The 23,101-nt window shown below is 39.2% G+C and overlaps 1 protein-coding gene across 1 annotated transcript in view; it reads left to right on the forward strand.

The window, feature by feature from the left end:
- The first annotated feature begins 1,389 nt into the window (after positions 1-1,389).
- LOC129182017 (guanine nucleotide-binding protein G(o) subunit alpha) overlaps positions 1,390-23,101 on the forward strand; it is a 99,912-nt gene continuing 78,200 nt past the window's right edge. The window contains exons 1-2 of the mRNA XM_054777885.1: positions 1,390-1,993; positions 2,493-2,535. Coding sequence (XP_054633860.1) covers positions 1,876-1,993; positions 2,493-2,535 — 161 coding nt within the window. The 5' untranslated portion in view covers positions 1,390-1,875. The remainder of the gene's footprint in view (positions 1,994-2,492; positions 2,536-23,101) is intronic.

The raw sequence follows: 23,101 nt of genomic DNA on the forward strand, positions 1-23,101 counted from the left end.
TATGTCTGCATGTCTCTAGGAATGCCAATGTATAACGCCAGCCTCGACCACGCTGTGCCATCAGAACAAGCAAGGAATGGTGGGTATTTCTCATATTAAACGTTGATGTGCAAAATTCAACAAATCATGGTCCATGTAATTATTAATGATGTGTGTTTTTTCTTTTAGACATCAGTCCCAGCTATGCAAATGACTGCAAAAAACTCAACACTGTACCATTATGAAATGTATGTAGAGGAAGGGAATGAGCCTAGTGTATTTCCCAAGGCAGACTCAGATCTTCCAGTGTGTGAGCAAGATGCCTGTAATAGCAAGTGCCTGGTGTGATAGCAAGTGCCTATGACTTTATTGCTGTCTGCTGTGGGTGCAGCACCACTGGCAGAGATGCTAGCAAGATTCATACAGTCATTAAGAAGGCTGGTAACATGGGACCGAAGCGAGGGTCAAGTCCGTGAAGGACAAAAGATCACTGAGCAAACTGCTCTCCACAACATTGTGCAGCAGCAGACAAATTCTTTCTCCGAAACACTCGTTCAGCTCTGCTGTCATAAATGTTTTATGTCATTTTACATTCCATTCACTATTCATTTATACAACTATCCACTGTGTGTGAGGTGAGCACGTTCTAATATAATGTACATTACATATTGTATAGTACGTATTACATATAGTATGTACAACCAATATGCATATTAATGTACATACTATAGACTCTATATTTATTATACTCAAGTGAGGACAAGCCATATAGAAAATACCATCTGTACGCATCTATTTATTGTAACTATTATTTTATTCTTCCTTCTGCTGCTTCTGCATTTTTGTATTTTGCTTTTATTCCGTCTATCTATACTTCACTTGATATCATCTTCAGACCTATATTTTCAGTTGCCTGCTATGCTTATGTTTATAAATATCTGTGTTTTTGTTGTTTTGGTCAAATTGTTACATTGCTGGTATTTCTTTATTTATGTACTGTCTGGCCAAAAACATGTCACACACCTTTGATATTTGGTTGACTTTAATATTTTTAACAAACAATTGTATGCAATAAAGGGGAATAATGGTATTATTTTGTTGATATTGTCATGTTATCAACTGTTGTATATTGTGTAATTGTTCACATATTTGTTCATACAAATATGTTTTCTAAATTCAAAATTCAAGTCGAAAGTATCGATATCATTATAATACATGGCAGTTCTTGCCATGTTTTTACTTGGTCTCGAATCGATTCCGAAATGTGGAGTATCGCCCACCCACAGTCGTCGGAATTGTTGGAAGTGTACGTCAATACACCACCAGGCGGCGCCACTTGGAGCCCAAAGATGGTCCCCCTTCCCTCTCCCCACTTCTTCACGTTTTTTTCTACTCTTCTGACGTCAGCACCCTGCAAGAGAACGAATGAAGTAGCGCAGCTCTGACTGAGCCCCTACCGGAGACACCGGGAGGCTGTAGCTTTGCACACTGAGTCCCTGCCGGCGTCGGAGGATCATAACGGAGACAGGTCGACGGCAAACAATGCGAGCCACCCAATAACGAAGTGGAGACCAACACAACCGGTATCGTGATTTCCACAAGAGCAAGAACAAAAAGAAGACAGGCGGACGGACAAACAAATCCACTGCAGAGTCCACGTTTCAGAGACTAATAAGTGCGGAGGCTAAGTGGTGTTGCTCCCTGGACCGAACCGAGTGGATCCAAGATTTAAATGTTCTAACGGTACCTTTGAGAGCGCCGGAGAGCAGAGAGGGAGCTGCCCAGAGAGAAAGACAGAGGGATCGAAGGGGAGAAAACAGGGTTTACAACCACTTTTTGTTGCTATTTTCCGTGGGTCCAGTTACCGGTAACACTATCAAGCTGTGTTCTCTAACCATGGGATGTACTCTGAGCGCAGAGGAGAGGGCGGCTCTGGACCGGAGCAAAGCCATCGAGAAGAACCTCAAGGAGGACGGGCTCACCGCAGCTAAAGATGTCAAGCTGCTGCTGCTCGGTAAGAGAGCCTCGGTAGTGATAAAAATGTATTTTAATATCGCCCTATCAACAGTAATATAGGAGAGGAGGGTTGCACAAAATTGAATTGATTGAGTTTTCCATCTGAACACGCCCTAAATTGATATTACATCACTCATCCAAATGTTCTATATTGTATGGCAGGTGTGGTATGCTGTGCTAAAATATGGCTTACATGGACGGCCACGCAGCGTCACTATGTTGGTTTGTGTTCGAGATTGATTCATTGATCGGTCTGTTAATTATTCATGGCTGCAGCGTTCATGGGGATTTAAAAAAAGGATGTTTGGGAAGAATGGGTGCAGCCTCCTCTAGTAATCTTTTCATCCACCCAGCTCGTTCAATTAAGAGGACGATTCTCTTTAACCACCTCCCACCCTCCCTTTTTCATTCTCTCTCCATCTTGCTCTCACACATGCACACACACAGGTGCACAAATCCACCCTGTTTACATGATCTTCTCTTCTCTTGTCCCTCAGGGGCTGGAGAGTCAGGGAAAAGCACCATCGTGAAACAGATGAAGTAAGTCTCCATTAAACACGGTCTAATAAACCTGTATAGTATGACAGTGTGTTAACCCTCTCAGTCTTTCTAGAACACATCACAGATACAAACATGTAGCAAAGACAGGCACTGAATCATCAAACCCCAAAAATTTGAAATTGAAAATTGATTTTAGATAAAACCACCTTGGTTGTTGTCCTCGGGATGCCCAGATTGGTTCCTGACTGGGGCTGGATATGTCACACCTACTGGATGTCACACACTAAGATGCTAAAACATAAGTTTGATCCAAGATGTTCACCCTCAGCTGAATTTCAGTCGTTGGTTAGTGGAATCCAAAAGTCATCCAGTTTTGTGCAAAGTATACCTGTTAAGTTCTTTTGGACTTTAATGGATGCTGTTGTGGCATGCTTATGGTGCGTTTTGGGATGAAACTGACAGGGTGGTAACGACCCACTCATCCTTTTCAGACCTTTTTGAGACATTTTCCAGTTTGGGACATTATTACATCATTTGTTCAGTCTATGTAACTGGAGCTCATTAACATCTTTGAGACCGAGTAATGTATGATGCTTTACCTATTTACTGCTTTTTGCCCTTGCCTGCTTGATTATTACATTTTGTTTACTTCACTCTTACTGTTGTTTTTATGTTTGGTGAGATAAAAAGAGTAGGCTTTTTGCCATGGATTATTCCTTTAAGGTTGTTCCGGTGATTATTTTAAACCAACAAACAGGTCCTTCTGATCGCTAACAGATTAGTAAAAATTCCCAGGTCTATTCCAAATGCAACAAACCAATATGAAGGAAAGCAGTTATAAAGTAGAGGGTCCAGTGCTGAGTGCAATGCAAATTTGGTTACTCTATTGGGCTTAGTCTGGATGTAGCTGGGCCGCCTCTACACGAGCTGTGAAAACCTGGGTGAATTTCCTTCGAACTTGACTTAGAAGTGTCCTTTTTAACACAGGAGACTTTAACCCTCTAAGCAGAGAAGTCAGAAAGGTAGAAGCGCCTGCTCAACACACGAAGGGGTAAGGGTCTTGCACCACCTAGTAACAAGGGTTTTAACACCTAACTGTACTTGAAAAGGATGAGAAGATGGTAGGTCAGTAATCAACTCCAGTACATTTTCTTGAGCTTATTCAACTATTTACTCGAACTTCTCAGGTTAGGTTGTAAGTGGTGTCTTCTGTTGTCTACTGAATGCGTAACTACAGTACTCTCTGAGCCACTACCTTTCCTAGGGAGGAGTACCTTTCACATTTGAACCGATGTGGTATCAATACCAGGTACCTGGGAATTTGTATTGGTACTGAATTTTAGCAATATTCAATACTTTTGTGTGTTTATTTGGTAATAAATAAGGGTGTCACGATACATTCAGCTCACAAGACTATACGATACATGATATTGGGTTCATGATAACGAGACAAGACGATATTTTATCGTTACTTTTAGGAAAACTACAATGACAAAATATAAAATTGGACACGCAGACTTTTTTAAATGTTTTATAATTTTGCATGCATGACCTAAGAATGATGCTTTTAACTGATGAACTTCTTTCCACAAATAAACAAAAAACAAAACAAAACAAACAAATTGATAAAAGTTAAAATAATGATGGCAGTTGTAGCTGCTACTGTTAATTACCGTATGAATTCCCGGTGTATAAGCAGTTACGGTTTTCTTAAACTTTGAACCCTTTGTCTTATACAGCGGTGCGGCTACTTTATGGCTAAATTCTAATCTCATGACGTCTTCTTTACTTCAGAACTACTACTAATTGCTTAACTACTGTGCTGCTCGCGAGTCAGAGAGGAAACGATAGCTCTTTTTTTGGCAGGAGCCAATCACGAGCTATCAGTTCACTCACAACAAGCTTGTCAACCCACTGAAATGCAGTGGAGGTCAGTATACATACCAGTATAACAACGTAACAGTCTGACAAACACTGTCATCTTTCAAAGAACACTTTACTAGCAGCACTAAATTAATCACACGGCAACTTAATACTCAAAAGGTGTATATACAAATATACAAACATGTTCCAATATGACTTTAAAATGAAGAAAGAAATTTACATTTTAAAGTTTTCCCATAAGGCATTCTGTCTGAGCATCACATTTATTGGGGCGCTGCAATGACGTCAGCTTCCCTCCTTTTGCTTTGGGCTGTGGGTCCTCTGGCTCCCTCTGGTGGACAGAAGCAGCATTGCAGCACAATTTTCTATAGTTTCTATGCACTCCTCCAATGAAATGGTTTTCTCCACCAAAATGCATTATGGGAAGACTTTAAAATGTTGTTTTTTTTCATATAAAACTCGTATTTATGTATGTTTCTATATTTCTGAGGTGGAGCCTTTGAGTGTTAAGTTGCTGTGTGATGAGTTATATTGAATAATGAATTCCTGCAATTTCCAATGGGTTGACAAGCTCTTTGTGTGTTTTTCATAGCTAATGATTGGCTCCTGTCAAGTAAAGAACTGACTGTTGCTGAAGGGCTCTTACGAGCTAAAATATGCAACTTTATGATGTGGATATGTGCGGCTTATATGCCAGTGAGGCTTATATAAGAACAAATCTGTTCTTTCCTCTAAATTTAGTGGGTGCGGCTTATACACCAGAATTTACAGTACATTTATTGATAGTCGACGTTAGCAGCTAAACCAAATTGCTGTTACTAGCTGACACCAAACATGCTCAAAGCAGGAAAAGGTGGGATATAATGCTAGTAGTACATTAGAATTTTGGTTCCTTCTAGGCAGCTGGAGGAAACTGCTGCATACTGTCTCTTTAAGATTATTGCTTTCTCTTTTTGAAAGCCCTGCATGGTTTAGCTTGATCCAATCAGTTGTAGTGGTGTTTGACAAGGCTGTCAAGCTTCTTATTGAAAAGGTTCAACAGTTCTTCCAATGTTACGGTTTGGTCTTCCTCGACAAAATTAATGTAGGTCTTATGTCCCTCTGAGACACTTAGTTATTCATTGCTGCCAGGTCACAGTGTCTTCCAGCTTACTCATTGCAACTTGTACGCTACTGTAGCAGCATTTTGCACAAACTTGATACAGTACATGCATGACTGTCTGTCTGGACTACACGCGATTGAGGGCTGCTGCAGTTTTACAGTTAAGAGTTTGCCATTCTCATGGTCCTAGTTGCTGTACGTCTACACTGACAATATAGTCTCTATTTACCATAAGTTACTCTCAATGTATTTGTCAAATTTAATAAATTCTTACATTGTTAAAATTCCATTTTATTTGAGAAACACGCAACAGTTGCTTAAGACTTGTAAGGACTAGAAGATTTCAAGTCTATGACTTTGGATTTGACTCGACCTCTCTTGTCTTAACTTGAGACTTGAAGACTTGAGACTTACGTACTTGAGACTAGCAAACACTGACTTGCTCCCACCCCTGGTATATTCCCATTTAAAAATCTGAATGCACTGACGACTGTATAAAATCTAGACTTGCATTATAGTTTTTAAGATGCTTTCGCTCTTGTCTTTTGCAAGATATGCTTCTCTTACAATTTGAGGATTTTTGTGAGGGTTTCATCAGAAAGGGACGGAAAAAAAGGAAGAAAGGGTTTCCAAAAACTAAGCCAACCAAATTGATCACCACATTGCAGTCGTGCTGGCTAGTTGCTGCAAGTAATATCAAATTAAACAGGCTTATGTTCGGACACCTGCTTGCTTTTGCATGTTATTTTGAAGTAGAATACAGTACAGTGTTTTATGACAAATTAACATTTTCTTAATTTTGCTGTGGTTGTACCAATGGCTGATCCAATCAAACAAATCATTTTATGCTGCCAAAGAGACACTACCAGCTGCAGCCATGATGGAACGAGAAGTTGATAGGTATTCCCTTGTCAAGTTACAAGACATTCTGGAGCCTTCAGCACAACTTATTATTGGATTGAGATGACCCTATAGATATATTTGAGTGTACATGTACAGTATAATTTTGACACTGTGTAAATTGGTGGAAATATAAAATAAATTCCGCATAAATTAAAAAATTAACTTGCCATTCATTCTGAGTGTATGTACTCTTCGTGAGTGGCATAATTTCTGGCATAAATTTATTTTAAGTTATTCTGGCTTCCTCACACATTCCAAAAATATGCATGCTAGGTTAATTGGAGACTATTCGTTGTTCATAGGTGTGAATGGTTGTTTGTCTTTATGTGCCCTGTGATTGGCTGGTAACCAGTCCATGGTGTACCCCACCTTTCGCCAGCTGGGATAGGCTCCAGCATACCCGTGACCCTAGTGAGGACAAGAGGTATAGAAAATGGATTGATGGGACTCCAAAAGGCAATTGCATTTATCCCATGACAATATTTCTTTGAACAATATTTTAATACTAGCATCGTGGTGTACACAGTATATCATAACACTAATCCTCCAATGTATTATATATCAGCAGTTATTTCATTTACAGTCATCTGCACATACGATGCTTTATTCATAACTTACCCGTCCATATTTTTGTTAAATCTCCAGTGGCACATTATTTTACAGACAGTGGAGTGCACTTTAGCCAATAATAGGCTTTCGTAGGGCCCTATGAAATCCATTTTTTCAGTTTACATTTTTTTTTTATTATTTTTTTTTCTTTTTACACTTATTAAATCACCATAGATTGTGTGTTTTTGTATCAGTGAATAAAATGCTCTTACATTTATTGATGCAATACATCATTGGACAATTTTGTCTTATTTCAGAAACGGATGTAGCTTCGCTAACTTTTCTAACTTTTCATTGCTCCAAAAGGGGGCTGGTGAGTATTAGAGGACATGCTGCTATGAATGAGCGGTCCGCTGGGAAAATATTTCCCATACAAACGTTCCTTCTCCTCACGATGACAGCATTTCATTCAAAAGCTGATTTCTGTGAGATTTTGCGTTTATCAGTAGATTCCGTTTTTATTGGCCAATTCAGCGATGCTGTCCACGATTCCGTTAACACGGAAATTATAGGGCACTACTTTGGCTGTGGCCATAGTGACATTTGAATACATATCACATGAATACATGATTCAGTGCATCCAGATGAGCCTGTTTCTCAGCTGTTATTAGCCATTTCAGCAGTACAGCACATTCTGCACCCTAACTGAAACTCCCAGTGGCTTCATTGAATATATATACTTTGTCATACTGACTATCTCACACAGATGCTGGATGTATGGATTCCGATGGCCTGTTTTAAATTGAAGATACTAATTAATGGTTGTTCTGTAGTCTCTAAACATAGATGGATTATATTATGTTATTGTCACATTGCATATCACCATGTGCAACATGGCAGACTAGGATTTTTACTAGGGGTGTCATAAGGTTTCTTGTTAAGAAAAAAATGTCTCATTGGCACCAGGCTGGGGACGATAATAAATTAATGAATTAATTACACAATAAATGAAAATGAACTCAATGAGCCTCAATATATTGCTACATGCATGCGTGTCTGTTTTTCCTGGTCTGTCGCCTCCAAACAGGCAGGAAGAGAATTCACTCTGTGCATTGGTTTCAGCAACTTGGCGCGTTTGTTCCATAGAAAAATGGCATGAACGAAGTTTAAAAATTATTTGAAAAAAGTGTGTGTCAAGGTTTTCAGTACATGTCTGGGGAGTTGACTCAGAGCATTTGCACATAGACCTGGATGAGAAGTGAAAAAAGAAGTAAAAAATCAAGAGAGTTGAATTGTTTTGATTCAGTATTCAGTTGGTAGGTTTAATATTAATCGGTAGGGCTGACCGGGGTACTCGTTTTAGACGAGTGCATAATGCATTTTTGCCGATTACAGCTAGTCATTATCCGTGCTCGTGCTGAAGGAAAATCCTCATTGGGTAACTACTTATGTATTCACTCTTCACGCTCTGTGCAAAATACAGTGAACAAGACTGACAGATTATTTCCCTGTTTGCCACCACTGGATGTTAGTTTTACAGATTACTTACACACATACACAGTACACATGTAACTGAATAATAAACAATAAATATAGCAAATATAGCTTTTGATCAATCCATGTCAATTTCAGACTTAAAATAATGTACCGATTTAAGCCCCACCCATTTCCAGTGAAACCACACCCACGTCTGGTTTATACAGATACGGATACAGAAAATTTAGATGGGTGAACAGATACAGATACAGATAGTGGTGTACTGGCTCATCCCTAATAATCGGAGGACTAGTTCTTCTGTAGACAACCACTTTGCCTGGGCCAATAGATTGAATTGTGTATTGAACAGTACCGTCATATTGTTTCTGGTGGTCTTCATTGTGGGCGGGATTCCCCCATGCAACACAATGTGAGCTTTCGCTTGTGCTCTTCTCCATTAGATATCTAGTTAGCTAGCTGTGTGTCAGATGGACGAAGTCCACAATTGATGTTGTTTCCCTCCCGTTCAAGCTTGACCAAGTCGCCCATATATATGGCATGCACCTTGTGGTGGCGTACAGGTGAATAGCACAGACACGAGGACATCGGGTCATCACTATTTTTTTGGCAAAGACACCTCGACCCACTGAAAACGGCTCTGCGAATGGGCCACAACCTACCAGCTGAGAACCACTGTTTTAGTTGACTCTTTCTATACCGTACATTGCATAATCCAGTTCTTATTTAATTTTACACAAACAGTGTTTATTTGTAAAATGCATACAGTGGCATCACAGTTAAATAAGCATAATGTGTTCATTCATTACACAAGATGTGACCTGACATTAGTTTGAGGGAACAGCTTCTGCCAATATCAGTATAACTAATGAAGTGCTGGACAATATCGGTAGGCTAAATCGGATATTGGTAAGCTAGCCGATATGGAGCATCATAAGTTTTACCCATAGAGGATGTTTTATAACTGAAATTAGTTTTCCATTTTGTTCAACAATTGAGATCAGCTTCTGACATATAGGTGGGTGTTATTTTTCAACACTGTGCCATGAAAGTTGTCATATATACGTCAACTCCTCTTTTCCCTTCAGTCACTCAGTGATACTGCATAAGAGTGGAAATTTTTGACTGCATTTTCTTTTACAGAGATTTGAACATCTGGGGCGTACTCAAGTGGCTCGTTATGTGGGTGTGTGGGTGTGTGTTTTCTTCAGAGAGATATACTGTATACAGAGATGAGTGGATTAGATCTGGATTGAGATTTTATGTCATCTATTGAGCGGCACTGTGTGCTGCAGCCGCACATGTGACCTCAGGGAGGGGAAAATTAAGAGTTTAATGAAGCTCTGGACCAAATCATGCAGAAATACTGGAAATGTTCCTACAAGTTTTGAGTGCTTTATGTTGAATTCTTAGGAAATGTCCCTTTTTACAAGCAAACCTTCGCCAGTGCAGGTTGCGTTTCAGGGATGAAGCAATCCTGTTGTGAGTCTTGAGTGGCAAAAGCTTTAGATACGGCTCGGGTAACATCTTTGTCAAGGAGCATAGATAAAATATGACTCTTGAGTATTGATGATCATGTGATGCAGTTAAAGCCTTAAAGAGATCATGAACACGAGTTATTGCATTGCCTGTGGAAGCATGCAAATGACAGGTTAACATGTTTGTGGATTCATATGTTCACCATTCCCTGACTATGATATCTCTAATGTTTGGGCAGAAAGAGACAGTGCGCATTTAGTGGTCTGTGTGTGTGTGTGTGTGTGTGTGTGTGTGTGTGTGTGTTCATGCTGGAGACACCATCTGTTTAAGTAGCCTGTTTGTGTTCTCACATGTGTAAAGGTTCTCTAGCTGACCAGCTGGCCAGCTGACAACTAGAGCAGTGTGTGTTAAAATCTTTTACTGTTGTAATGCTGTCATAGTATCGGTTGCACAATTATTTGGTTGCTCAGTCATTTCAAATATGACCTTACTTTTAGCTATGCTTGTAAACATTTTGCTTGTGTGCCTGGAGCTGACAAATCAAGTCAAGACATCCGTCATGCAAATTTTTCTTGGAAATAAACTTTTTTTTTTAACGTAGCTGAACATATTGAACAGTATTACATGCTCAAGCCTGAGTGATAATCCAATGAGGCTGTTAGTAAATTGTAAAAGAAAAAAACATCAGGATAAAGCCTGTAAACATGAACAGCTTAGCGAAAAATAAAACAAGTTTATGTGATCAACATTAGAGAAGATTTTTTTAGATTTTAATTAGAGCTACAACGAATAATTGATGAATCGATGATTAATTGATGAAGCAATTAAGTAACAACCGTTTTGGTAATCGATTAATCGTTTCATTTAAAAATATAATGTAAATATCCTGATTTCAGCCTCTCAGATGTGACTATTTTTTATTTCCTTAGTCATCCATGAAACTCATGATAGTCACACAGATCAGCTTTGACTTTGGAAAAGAGAAATGTACGCCTCTTTCTGATATCTTGTGAAGCAAACCACTGCAGAGATGTGTGCGTAGAGCGTGCGTAAGAACATTCCCATGCAAAGTATGGGATTTATCTACTTGTACTTGTGTGTAAGAAAATGCGTACATGTATGCACAACTCTTACCATGCGTACACACAAAACCTAGTGGTAGAAGAATGAAACTACAAATAGCTTTGGCTGTGCCTGTCCAGCGCAGGCCATATCATCTTGCTACGTGCTTCACAACTTGACCATCAAACAACACCACCTATCCCCCTATTAATCGAAAAATAATCCACTATTAATTGTTCATTACAAAAAAGTTTAAGCCCTAATTTTAATAATACCAAGGATATGTGATAAAACTACAAAAGAAGAATAACGAATAATTGGAAAACACAGTAAAGCTTTAAGAACTACAACAGCAACATGACTTTGAAATCATTAAGAGAGTAGATATGGAAGGTTACAATTTAACATTTACTGTATGTGATTGGGCTGCATAGTCAGGAGACTGGTGGTTCAAATTAGGGAAGTCACGATTTTTCACTTCTGATCCGATGCCGATGTCGCAGCTTGAATATCGGGCAGTGCCGATATTTTGATATCAGCATGAATCATCCATGCTTTTATTACTTGTTTTGTAGTGTGGAATATTAGAAAAGGCTTGATCAAGTGATATTACTCAAACAGAGAACAATAGTCAGCGGCGGTAGGTGTGAGAAAAACGGACCCATTTACTTCTTTCAGCGTCTGGGGTATACAGTCGTGCCTCGCTACTTCGTGGTCTGAACGTCGTTCCCTCACTCTATCGTGGGTTTTCCGAAACTAAATTAATTAATTAATTAATAAATGATCGTTGCTATGTAATTGACTATGGCGTATTATGAGTAAAAAATATTAAAAAACAAGTCATTTGTAGTATTCTGGTCACTAGACGGCAGTAGTGTTACATTGATGAGCTATTACCTTACATTACATTACCTTAACTTGCACTGCATCAATGTTCCAACATGACAGAGTGGAAAAAAAGTTCCCCTCCCATTCCGTGTGGAAGTGGTAAATTTTTGCCGTCTTACTTTGTCATTCTTTCCCACTCAGTTTCAACCCCATTCTTAAGTTTAGAATAAGTATATCGGAGTCTAACTAGTTATCTCCGTAGCTTGCTTTACATAGCCGTCTCCTATGTTCCCGCAGAGATCCTGTTGCCTGTGTGTAAGAATTGTGCAATATAGTGGAACTAAAGCCAGCAGTAGTCTGTTGCCGATCATTCCTAGTTGTTTGTCTGTATGTGCCCAGCGATTTCCTGGACACCATTCCAGGGTATACACAAAGTAAACTGGGATAGGCTCCAGCTTACCTGTGACCCTAATGAAGACAAACGGTATAGAAAATTGATGCATGAATGTGGTTGTGGCTGAGAATGCGAGTGAGACAGCCCAAAAACTGAACTCCTAGTGTACATTAAGTTCTGGCCATTGTAGTGTAGTGGTTTACGAAGCAGACGTTAGCACAGCTGGCTCAATTCCTGGTCAATGCCCCAGCCACAATTGCCCGGTGATTTACTGGTGACTCAACTGGGATAGACTCCTCTGACCCAAAGTAGGATGCAGAAAATGAATGGCTGAATGGATTATATTAACTTTGCCTTGTAAGACATTCACTGGTATTTTTTTCCTTTCAATGCACTTCTTTGGGGATCCCCTGTGAAGGCTCATGTGTCCAGAAAATCTAGTATACTAGTTTTTGTTTTTAATTTTGTTGTAAAATATTCAGCTTCCCTCTCACAAAATCTTGTAACATCCGTACCTTATTCAAATCATTAACTGTCCTTTCCATTATAAAACAATACAGTCTGTGAGACTGAGGCATAGAAGGGTAACTGGAGTTCACATTTTTAATGGCAGCAATAGAAATAGCTTCTATCTCACAGGCCAGTGTTGTTTTGCAGCAAACAGACTGAATAACAGACTTGCTAAGTCATACACAGGCAGGGTGGATGCTTTATCACACTTCCAGCATCCCATTTATAGGCACTTATGGGACACAGAGTACCTGGGGCTATCTTCTGCTCTTTGAACCCAAGCACTACCACAGTGTTGTTACATATTACATGTTATAGTACCTTGCTACACCCATACAGTTATGCGGGCCCTTGTAATTAAAAAAAAAAATCTGCCGTTTGACACCTATATAGTTTGAGTTCTTCTTCTTCTTTTTAACATTTGAGTAGGTAATTTATGACATTTTATCATACTTCATTATCATGTAAGCAGGGCTGCAAATAATGATTATTGTTTTTGTCAGTTAATCTGAAACTTCTTGTTTCGATTTGATCGGTTAGACCATAGAAGGACTAAGTCAATAGGAACCAAACACAAACGATTTGGTACGCAACATATCCGAAAATAAAAATAATAAGGCTGCTTTCATGGATGACAGAGGAAATTAGAAAATCTTCACATTTGACAGGATGAAATCAGAGGATATTTACATTAAAGAAAAAAAAAGATTCATCGAATACCATAATAGTTGTTGATTAATTGGATAATTGATGAATCATCGATTCATTATTTAATTGTTTTGGCTTTAATACTGTTGTTTTAATACTTTCACTTGTGAGACCTGTGCAAAAAGGTATACAGACAAAAAACACAAAGAAGCTAAATATATATATATATATTTAATATTTTAGTAATCGAGTATTCTAATGTCCAGTCCAAAGTCAGCTGGGATAGGCTCCAGCATACCTCCGCGACACTAATTAGGATAAGCGGCATAGAAAATGGATGGATGGAGTATTGTAATGTAAATGAATCGAGTGATGCGATAAAGCATTCTTGCTTGTCTAACGCATCCATCATGATTTGCTGGAAAAGGAGAGAAATAATAATTTTTTCATTGACATTACAGACGAAATTACATATTACATTATGTTGATGTTGTGCGGTGTTCAAACTAAAAGGAAGACACCTACTGTAGTTGAACACTTTAGGGAGCTAAAATGTTCTTATTTTCCATCTTCTTAACTCACAGTGCTGCAAATGAAATAAACCCTGTATGAAGTCACGTTACCATCGTAATAAACCAGCCACACATTCCACAGTAGTTAGAAAGCTAGCCCTCCACACAGCTAACGTTATGTCTGCGTGTCTTCGGAGATGATGCAACATGGAAGATGCGCTGTTGTGGTAAAGTGCTGCGTTGCAACGGATACATGTCAGGGTTTTAAACTTGCTGTTTAGCCTGAAATGCTCCCGCATTTTCTGTCTGTTTGTTGTCGTTCTCCTTTTCTTTCGTCCCCTTGTCATTTTTTTCTCACCTCTTTAATCTTCCCCCTCCTTCAACTAAACAGCCGCTTCTTCCACTGCGTGGGTGACCTAAGCATGTTACGATTGCTCAAGGCAGGAAAAAAAATCCTTGATTAGTTTTTGTAATTGAGCTACTCGAATTACTCCAGGAATCGTTTCATCCCTACTGAGGGGGAATCACAACGGTACGAAGGGGTTCAGCTGGTGCGAAGCTGCTTTTTCTTGTCTTGTCTCATTTTCATTTGGACTTAAACCATTGTTGTTCAAATTTTAAACTGTGGTTCTGCATAAAAAATATGGCCGAAAACTCTATCAAACCTTGTTTTTTTTCTTTGTTTTTTGTTTGTGTATACCATCTCACAAGTGCATCAGTGATGATCATCCAAAGAGGCTTTATATTAATCACCTCTTGAGGAAAACAAATGTGTTTGACTTCTGAAGAACCAATGTTTTATTATCTTAATTGGTACATTTTTCTCAAACCACCCATCTTGGTTTTGTGAACGAAGAGTCACAAAAGAAAGAAAGAAAAGTCTTTTGTAATGAACCAAACTGTTATCTTGCTATACCGCAATGATTATAAAGGTCCACGTTACAGATATTTCTCTGAGACAGTCCTTAACACTTTGGATGGGGGGAATTGTGACATTGTGGCATTGTGACACACTGTACATCTGAAATATATGGTTTTCAATTTATATGTGTGTTTGTGATGACAGGGTTGGAGGTGACTGACCAAAGGGAGAACAAACAAATGTGGGTCTCTTTCAGCTGCACTGCTTCTCATAGGCTTTTCCCACTGCAAGGCCTGTGAGTGAGAGTGCGTGTGCGTGTGTGTGTGTGTGTGTGTGTGTGTGTGAGTGAGTGAGAGTGAGTGTGAGAGATCTATCTAGAACGGGAGATAATTAGGTTTTAGGCCTCAGAAGAGGAGAATAAAAGATGGGTTGTGGGGAGATGGAGAAAAAAATGGGGTTGTGTTTTGCGCTGAATGACTGGGGGTATTAGAAGACAAGAGGCAGCAAGGGGGTAGACGAGTGAGACTTGGAGAGAGTTTAATGCCCACTGTCCAGAAAGAGCAAGTGGGGACAAAAAGGGTCCAGACCATATTGGACCAGACCAGTTTATAATTGTTAGGGCAAGGATGCTAGAAGCGGCGGAAGAAGAAAAATTGGCAACTAAAAGAACATCTCTTCACTATAAGTACGCAAGGGGAAGTGGCATATAGAATCAGAATCGGAACCGGGACATTATCTGCATTTGTAAAAAAAAAAAAAGAGAAAAAAAGAAAGAAAAAGTATTTACATAAAAATTTTTGGGGGGGGGTCAACACTGACATGTTCAAGTGTTGATCAGTGACGGCCTCGGCTGCTGTTCCTGGTTGGCGGACCTACCTGAGGGGAGGAGTTTGAACGTTTTGTGTCAGTGGTGTGAGGGGTGGATATCCAAGGACGTGCTTGTCAAGCCCAGCATGCATGAGCCACGCCTTCACTGGACTCTGCTCTCTTCTGATAATTATTAGCCTCCTGCTTTCTGGAACAGTTTGACAGAAAGAGGGAGGGAGCGTGGCGGTGGTCCGATGTGGAAGGAGGGGTGTCATGTTAGCACAAACTGCCGTGCATATAACTGGTTATCTGAAGCAGTCTGTCAGCCAAATTGTCATCCTTCATTGGTTAAATTTAGCCATGGGTGTGCTCATCACCGGAATGATTTGATTGGCTGCCTGAGTGAGCTGTGAAATAACAGCGTGTTAGCTGTGTGTGTGTGTGTGTGTGTGTGTGTGTGTGTGTGTGCACACTAGCTTTGACATGTGTATGTGTGTCAGTTGCCATTTGTATTTACATCTTGCAAAACAACGGCAGTATATTAAAGTTTCAATACAGTCTTATATTTAGCCTAGAGAGATTAGACCTTTGTCTCGTATTGGTAGGACTGAAAAATACATTTGATAATCACTTGCAAAAAAATGGGAGAAAAGATGGACATTTCCAGTTCTTTATGGACTGCACTTGATTAAAAAAATATATGTATATGGTCAAAATAGCTATATATCAAACATAATAAATGTAGTAAATGCAGCAAAAAAAAGTTAACAAAATTTGGATTTTGTAATGTAAGACGTGTTTGTTTGTTTTTTTAACTGGGGAACTTTGTGTCCGAGTATGAATATGTTACTCTACATGCTAAGTGAAATGCCCATATCATGTAGCTTTTTTTTTTTCTTTTTTTTTTTTTACAGTTGTCAGCATGTATTTTCATAGGCTGTGTATATGAGTGTTAAAACCACAACTATGCAGTAATAAACACGCTGGGTAGTCTAGCAGCAACTCCTTCCAACACTACAATGTAGTGACTTATTCGATGCAAAACGGGGATGTGTAATTATCTTTAAAATCACTGCACACGTACATGGAGCCCAGGAAACATGAATGAATGTGTTTTTTTTAAATCGCCCCTGCATTGTTATAAGGCACACGTGTGTCTACCACCGCATGGAATTAAACCAACACCCGTAAGTCAATAACTTCATGTTCTGTTGTTAAATAAGAATAATGTTTCATTTATTTGACACAAACCAAATCGAAAATTTTAAACCATTCACTCAGGAGCACTGAACCAAAGTTTTGGAAAATCTCCACTCAGGCCAGAGTTTTCCAAACATCTGTTTTTAAGGACAAGATCATACGTTTGCATGTGGATGAGAGGCCAAAACGCGTGCATTTTAAAAATATCTGTATTAATGCAAACATAGCCTCAAAGCACTCATGTGACATGTGTCATGACCAATTATGCTAATTAGACAAAGGCGTTGTCAGCTCCCTCCTGCAACCCAATGCCAAAGATAGATTGTATTCCTGTGGGAAACACTGGCGTGTGTGTGTGTGTGTGTGTGTGTCTGTTTCGTTTCTGCCAATGTTTTTATTTTTGCACCAATGTTGCTGTATTGCTGTGATTGTGATGTTTTTTGATCTGCTGCTTCAGACTTATTTGCCTGATTCAATATCTCTTTTACTGGCGTACAAAAGAGTGTTGTTGCAATGATTGAGGTCAGCTGACACAAAGTCAGCTGATGCCATGTGGCTTGTGGCTGGAACAACTCATGCATGCTTGCTTCTGTGTTTTTATAGAAAAGCGCGACACAATATCAAAATTATTGGAACAGTTGTTTTTGCTGCTGTTTTATATGAATGCAAAACAAAAAGAAGTCACACTTCCTAAATGCAAAGAAGAGACTAATTTCTCTCAAATTTGGCTTACAAATTGGTTAAAAATATCTGTTTTTATTCAGTATTTTTAGCTTCTTGTTGCCTTCAACGTTTCCCTGTCAAGAGTTGCCACAGCAAGTCACTCGCATGGATGGTTTTGGCTTAATTTTTACACTGGATGTCTTTCCGGGAATCAACTGACTGCCCTTCATTAACCTGATAAACAATATTAATAACAGTCAACACAGCTCGTAGACAGCACAACCTCGCTACTATGAGAAACTCTCAACTCTATCGCCCCTTTAAAACTAATTAAGAGGAACAAATCCACCCCATGGTACAATTCCCATACCCGTGAGTTGAAACGTAAAACACAAAAATTAAACAGAAAATAGCGTTTCACCCACTCACTCTCTGGAAAAAGAGCCCCAAAAATGATCAAAATGCCCTGTGTAATACAGCTTCCTACTCATCTTTAACTGAACAAAACAAAATAACCACAAATTCCTCTTCAGCACTGTGGCTAGGTTAACAACGTGTCATAGCACCCATCATATCAACTCATCCATCCCTACCACTCTTAGCAGTGATGAGCTCATGTCATTTTTATCATTTTATTAGACGCCAAATAAACCACCTCACCCCATCGACTAATGTTGTACATCCCTCCAGCACAGTGACCATAGAGGAAATGGCGATGACTGACACACACTTAAACAGTTTTTGCTCCATCAATTCTTCTCAACTCTCTACCATTTCCTGCCCACTCACTTGCTCAAAGATACTACTCCACTAGTCAACACAGCTTTTCTCAAGATAAATCATATGTTGCTCGTGACAGGCTACATACCACATTCATTCAAAGTGGCTGCAATCAAACCGCTTCTTAAAAAAACCTAACCTTGATCCACATGTCTTAGCTAACTACAGGCAAATATCCAACCGTCCATTTTTGTCCAAGATCCTAGGGAAAGCAGTCGCTTTGGTCAGTAACACCATTTCCTTCATCTACTTGAGGTCTTGCAGTCAGGATTTAGGATGCACCACAGTCCAGAAACAGCACTCTAAGAGCACTAAAAATTAGCGACCTCCTCACCGCCTCATACAAAGGCCTTGTTTCAGTATTGTTTTTATTAGACCTCACAGCAGCATTTGACACAATTGGTCACCAAATTTTAATACAGAGTTTAGAACATTCCCTTGGCATTAAAGGAACTGCATTAGAACAGTTTCAGTCCTATTTGTCAGGACGTCTGTAGTTTGTATCCATTAGGAATAAAAAATCCAGCCACGTGAAGGTCAGGTCATCCCACAGGGTTCTGTACTTGGACCTGTAATGTTCAGCCTTTATATGTCCGCCTTAGGCAATATTATTAGAAAACGCTGACCTGACTCACCTGATATGTATCAGAGACACTCCTTTATGTTCCTTGGACTAATATAAAGACTTCTGGCTTGGTCTATCTTCTACTCTGTTTTTCTGTCTCAACCCAACCGGTCGAGACAGACGGCCGCCCAACAGAGTCTGGGTTCTGTTCAAGGTGTCTTCCCCAGAGGGAGTTTTTCCTTGCCTCTGTCGCCAAGTGCTTGCTCATGTGGGGATTCACTTTGGTCTCTGTTTTCATTTATGAGTGTGACCTTCATGTGTAAAATGCCATGAGATAACTGTTGTTGTTGGCGCTATGTGAATACATTGAATCGAATCGAATCGAATCGAATCAAACCCATGGCCTCTGCAGTGAAAGGCAGAAGCGTGCACCCTTACATCACCAGGGTTGTTCGGCATTAAAAAAAAAAATTTAAAAAAAGCAATCCACCTAGCTATCAGGTAAGAAAAATCAAAATGCAGATTAAATATAGTTATTACAAAGATGTGCAATGTAGTGTTTTCCATAGGACTGCAAGCTGTTTGTGGTGGTGGGTTGTGATTTTAATGGTAACGAGTTGTTTGTCTTAAAAAAAAAAACTTCTCCAATGAATTCCTTTGTAAATGTGTATGTGTTAAATTCATGTGCATTTATAAGAAAAAAATAAGGTTATGGCAAGCAGAAAAATCTTACTGAGGCTATAAAGTGCGTTTTTATCAGACTACTCGATTTATCGAACAAATTAATTGACACAGAAATACACATGTAATACAAAAATTGATAGCTGCAGCCCAAATCTAAAGCTTTACATAGGGTATTTGAAGTGAGGGGCAGAGGACCTGTCAATACATTAACTTATCAATTCAATCATGTGCTTTAGACAGCATCTTTATCCATTTTTTTTTTTTACTTCAGTTCATCAAAAATGGGAACAAAGATAAGTTCCTAGTTTGAGTATAACATGTATTTGTTTTGCATGTTCCAAGCAATATACTTTATATACTGTATACATTTAGTCTGTTAAATTTCCTTTCAGAAGTTGAAATGTAATTGTGTAGCATGATGCAGTCCAAGGCAATACCATCTTGAAGTAATATTTTATATTGCCAGGGGACATAGAGGCGTCTCTTCAAGTATTAGTTGCAGGGCGCTTGTCTTGAGTTGCACTGAGTTACATCATATCTGTGTCTTTATTTCTCAAGTTAGCAGTCACTTTCAGCTTTTTCTCAGGAAAATTAAGTACAATTTCATAAGTGATAGATACTTGAAAACTCATAATTTTATTATTCATGCCCCCATCTATTACTTTTCTATACTTCCTACCCTGTTAAGGTTTCAGGGAGAGGTTGAGTCTATCCCAACCTTCATAAGGTAAAATCAAAATGACACCCTGGGCTGATCAGCTAATTTCAAGCTGATCAAATGAGTCATTGGCAGAGAATTGATCATGAAAGTCAGCTACGTGAACATTTACACTGCCAGTGGCCTCTGTCACTATCCAAATGTTTCCTTTTTTTTCATCTGAAAAACAACAAAAAGTATTTTCTTTGTGTTGGGCACAGTACCGGTAAATGTTGTCGCTGGACTGCGACATAATTAGTTGTTGAAAACGGTACACCCTAACCCAAACTGATTTGAATTAAAGGCAAAAAACTGTGTTTTATGGTAAATATATATATTTTCACAGCAGTACATGGGCCCATTGCCATTATGAACAGCTAAATCATAAATCTTCCCCAATTTCTTGGAGCATCCCAAAGCAGCATTTGCTGTGAAGCAGCTCTTACTTGGCTCTGCAGTGGGATTGCACTCTCATATCCTGGTTATGCTTGGGCATCGAGTCTTGAGCATCGATGGGAACCGGGACTAACATTGGGATTCTCCGGGGATTGTTCAAATGTCCGCCTGGAAGAAATAGCCACAAACACCAACAAAGAAAGTTAAAAAGAAAAAACTTAAAAGTTTAGTTTTTAGCTCAGTGGAACATTTGCAACACAATGATATCATGTAATCCTCCGGATTGATGTTGTAGACATAACAAGAGTGCCCTTTGATGCGCTACATCAGAATCTGAGAAGTCAAACAATAAATGATGTCTGTCTCATGCCAACGTAACCAAGGGTTTCGGTATGCTCGCTAATGTCGTGGAAGTTTGGTGTAAATAAAGGACAGGAGCTACGGCTACGGCTAGGCAAGTTTATTATTGCGCACAGTCCGTCGTCACACCCTTGTGGTAACAAAATAAGGGGTGCCATAAAAAATTGTTTACACCAAAATTGAGACCACAAGCAAAGTATACTATTCAAAAATAAACATCTTTTGTGAAACTGTACTCCTGTGAAAAGAAACTTCATAAGATTTATACACTCAGCTCACAAGATGAGCAATGCGTGATTTTATGTTCACGAGTAGATATTTTAATATTACTTTGAAGACAACTACAATGACAAAATATAAGAGGATGTCCAATCTTAATAAGCAGTAACATTAACCTGAATGGATGACAATGTAATCAGCTGCTGCAGCACCCAGATGATTATCACTGTGTTTGGCTTTATCTTTGCTGCCCTCTTTTCATGCAAGCGGAACTAAACATTGCCTAGATTGTCCTTTTTGGCATTTAAAGTTCAACTTGTATAAATAAAGGCGTCTACCTTGCTTAAGCGCGCCTCTTCTGCTGTGTGCTTACCTACCTACCTACTGTGGTAGCACTTCAGGGTGACCATTTTGCAAAGTGCAATGTATTGTTGAACACACACCAACATTGCATTCAAATGTAATTGTAATTGCCTTAAATATTGTAGTACTATATTGCAGGGCTTTGTTTTAAAGTAAGTAACTGATATTGGCACAGGGGAGGACAGATGAACTGAATAATTACAGTTCGACCTTGCATCTGGGACAACTTGATAAAATCGGTCTCCTTTCTCCTAACAGCCTCTCTGGAGATTCCATTCATTTTCCAATGACCCACATTACCTCTAATACAGGGGCGTCCGAACTGCATACTGAAAAGTCAAAGGATGCTGGGGCCACTTTGATGTTTGTATATATTTTTTAATATTTTGTAAAATGGTTACACAAAACATACACTATTACAGACAAAGCTTTGTGTTATTATTTGTTAACAGTGTCAACATTCAAGCTTTTGTGTCTTTGCATAGTGCCTTTAGCTCTATTTTTCACATTTTTGCTGGAGTTTTTTTGTCTAGTTTTATTTCTACCATGTGCTCCAGCCCAATAAAAAACAAGCTGCAGGCCACCAATGGCCGCCAGACACCCCTGGTGTAACTGAAGAATGAAGAAATGTGTTCTACTAGAAACTGTTAGTACAAGCATCCATGTGCTGACTGCTTATTAAAGTATGAGTTATTTAATGGTTTGCATTTTACATTAAAGAGTGGACATGTGTTGCTTTTGTTCTTGAGCTGCCAGTGTTGCTGCTACTTAGGCCTGTCACGCTAACAAATTTTGCTGGTCGATAATTGTGCTAAATGTTATCGACGATAATCGATAATTTCGCCCTTTTTAAAAAACCATATTATCATTTGGTTTATTATTATTATTCGATGGTCATTTTGTCATGTCACATTTGCGCCACTAGATGGCACTCAAGCATCGTGTACCTGAGGCACAGAAACCGCCTACCAGAACACTCACGACCTCACATACCAATCCTACTCATCGTGTCAAAAGAACTACACACAGCAAGGCAATAGGTGGATAAAAACAGCCAAGACAGTGAGCTAAAATGCAATGTTCCTGATATCTCCCAGGTTGCATGAAAGGCATTGAAAGGTTGCATGGTTCTTTTGCGATGTAGCGAGCGACACTGTGAACGTGCATCATTTCGCGATGTTTCGTTTAACGCCTCAGTAAGCATAGACTTTCGAGAAGAAGGCTTTGCTTCACATCCACATCGGAACTTTGGCATTTGGCTTAGAAACGATTACGTTTGTGCCTTCATTCATAATCGCATCTGCTAGCTAACTGCTCGCAGTCCGTGTACGTAGCCCCGGCCTCCACTACTGGGACAAAGAGGGGTAATAGGCTAGCTGAGAAGATGCTCGCTATCTTCTGTGTTTATCTCATATGGGGCCAATGAACACAGACACATGCAGAGTGAACCCTTTGTCACCCAGCTTGTGTACCACAGAGAGACGCGCATACACGTGAATGTCAATTTATCCAGGGCTCATAATTATCGATGTTTTGTTTTTTTTAATCGTTCAATCAATCAATATATCTATTATTGTGACAGACCTACTGCTACTACTCTGACTACTACAGTACTACTACAGTAACAAATACTGCAGGTAGGGA

The sequence above is a fragment of the Dunckerocampus dactyliophorus genome, chromosome 5, assembly GCF_027744805.1.
Source record: "Dunckerocampus dactyliophorus isolate RoL2022-P2 chromosome 5, RoL_Ddac_1.1, whole genome shotgun sequence".
NCBI lineage: Eukaryota > Metazoa > Chordata > Actinopteri > Syngnathiformes > Syngnathidae > Dunckerocampus > Dunckerocampus dactyliophorus.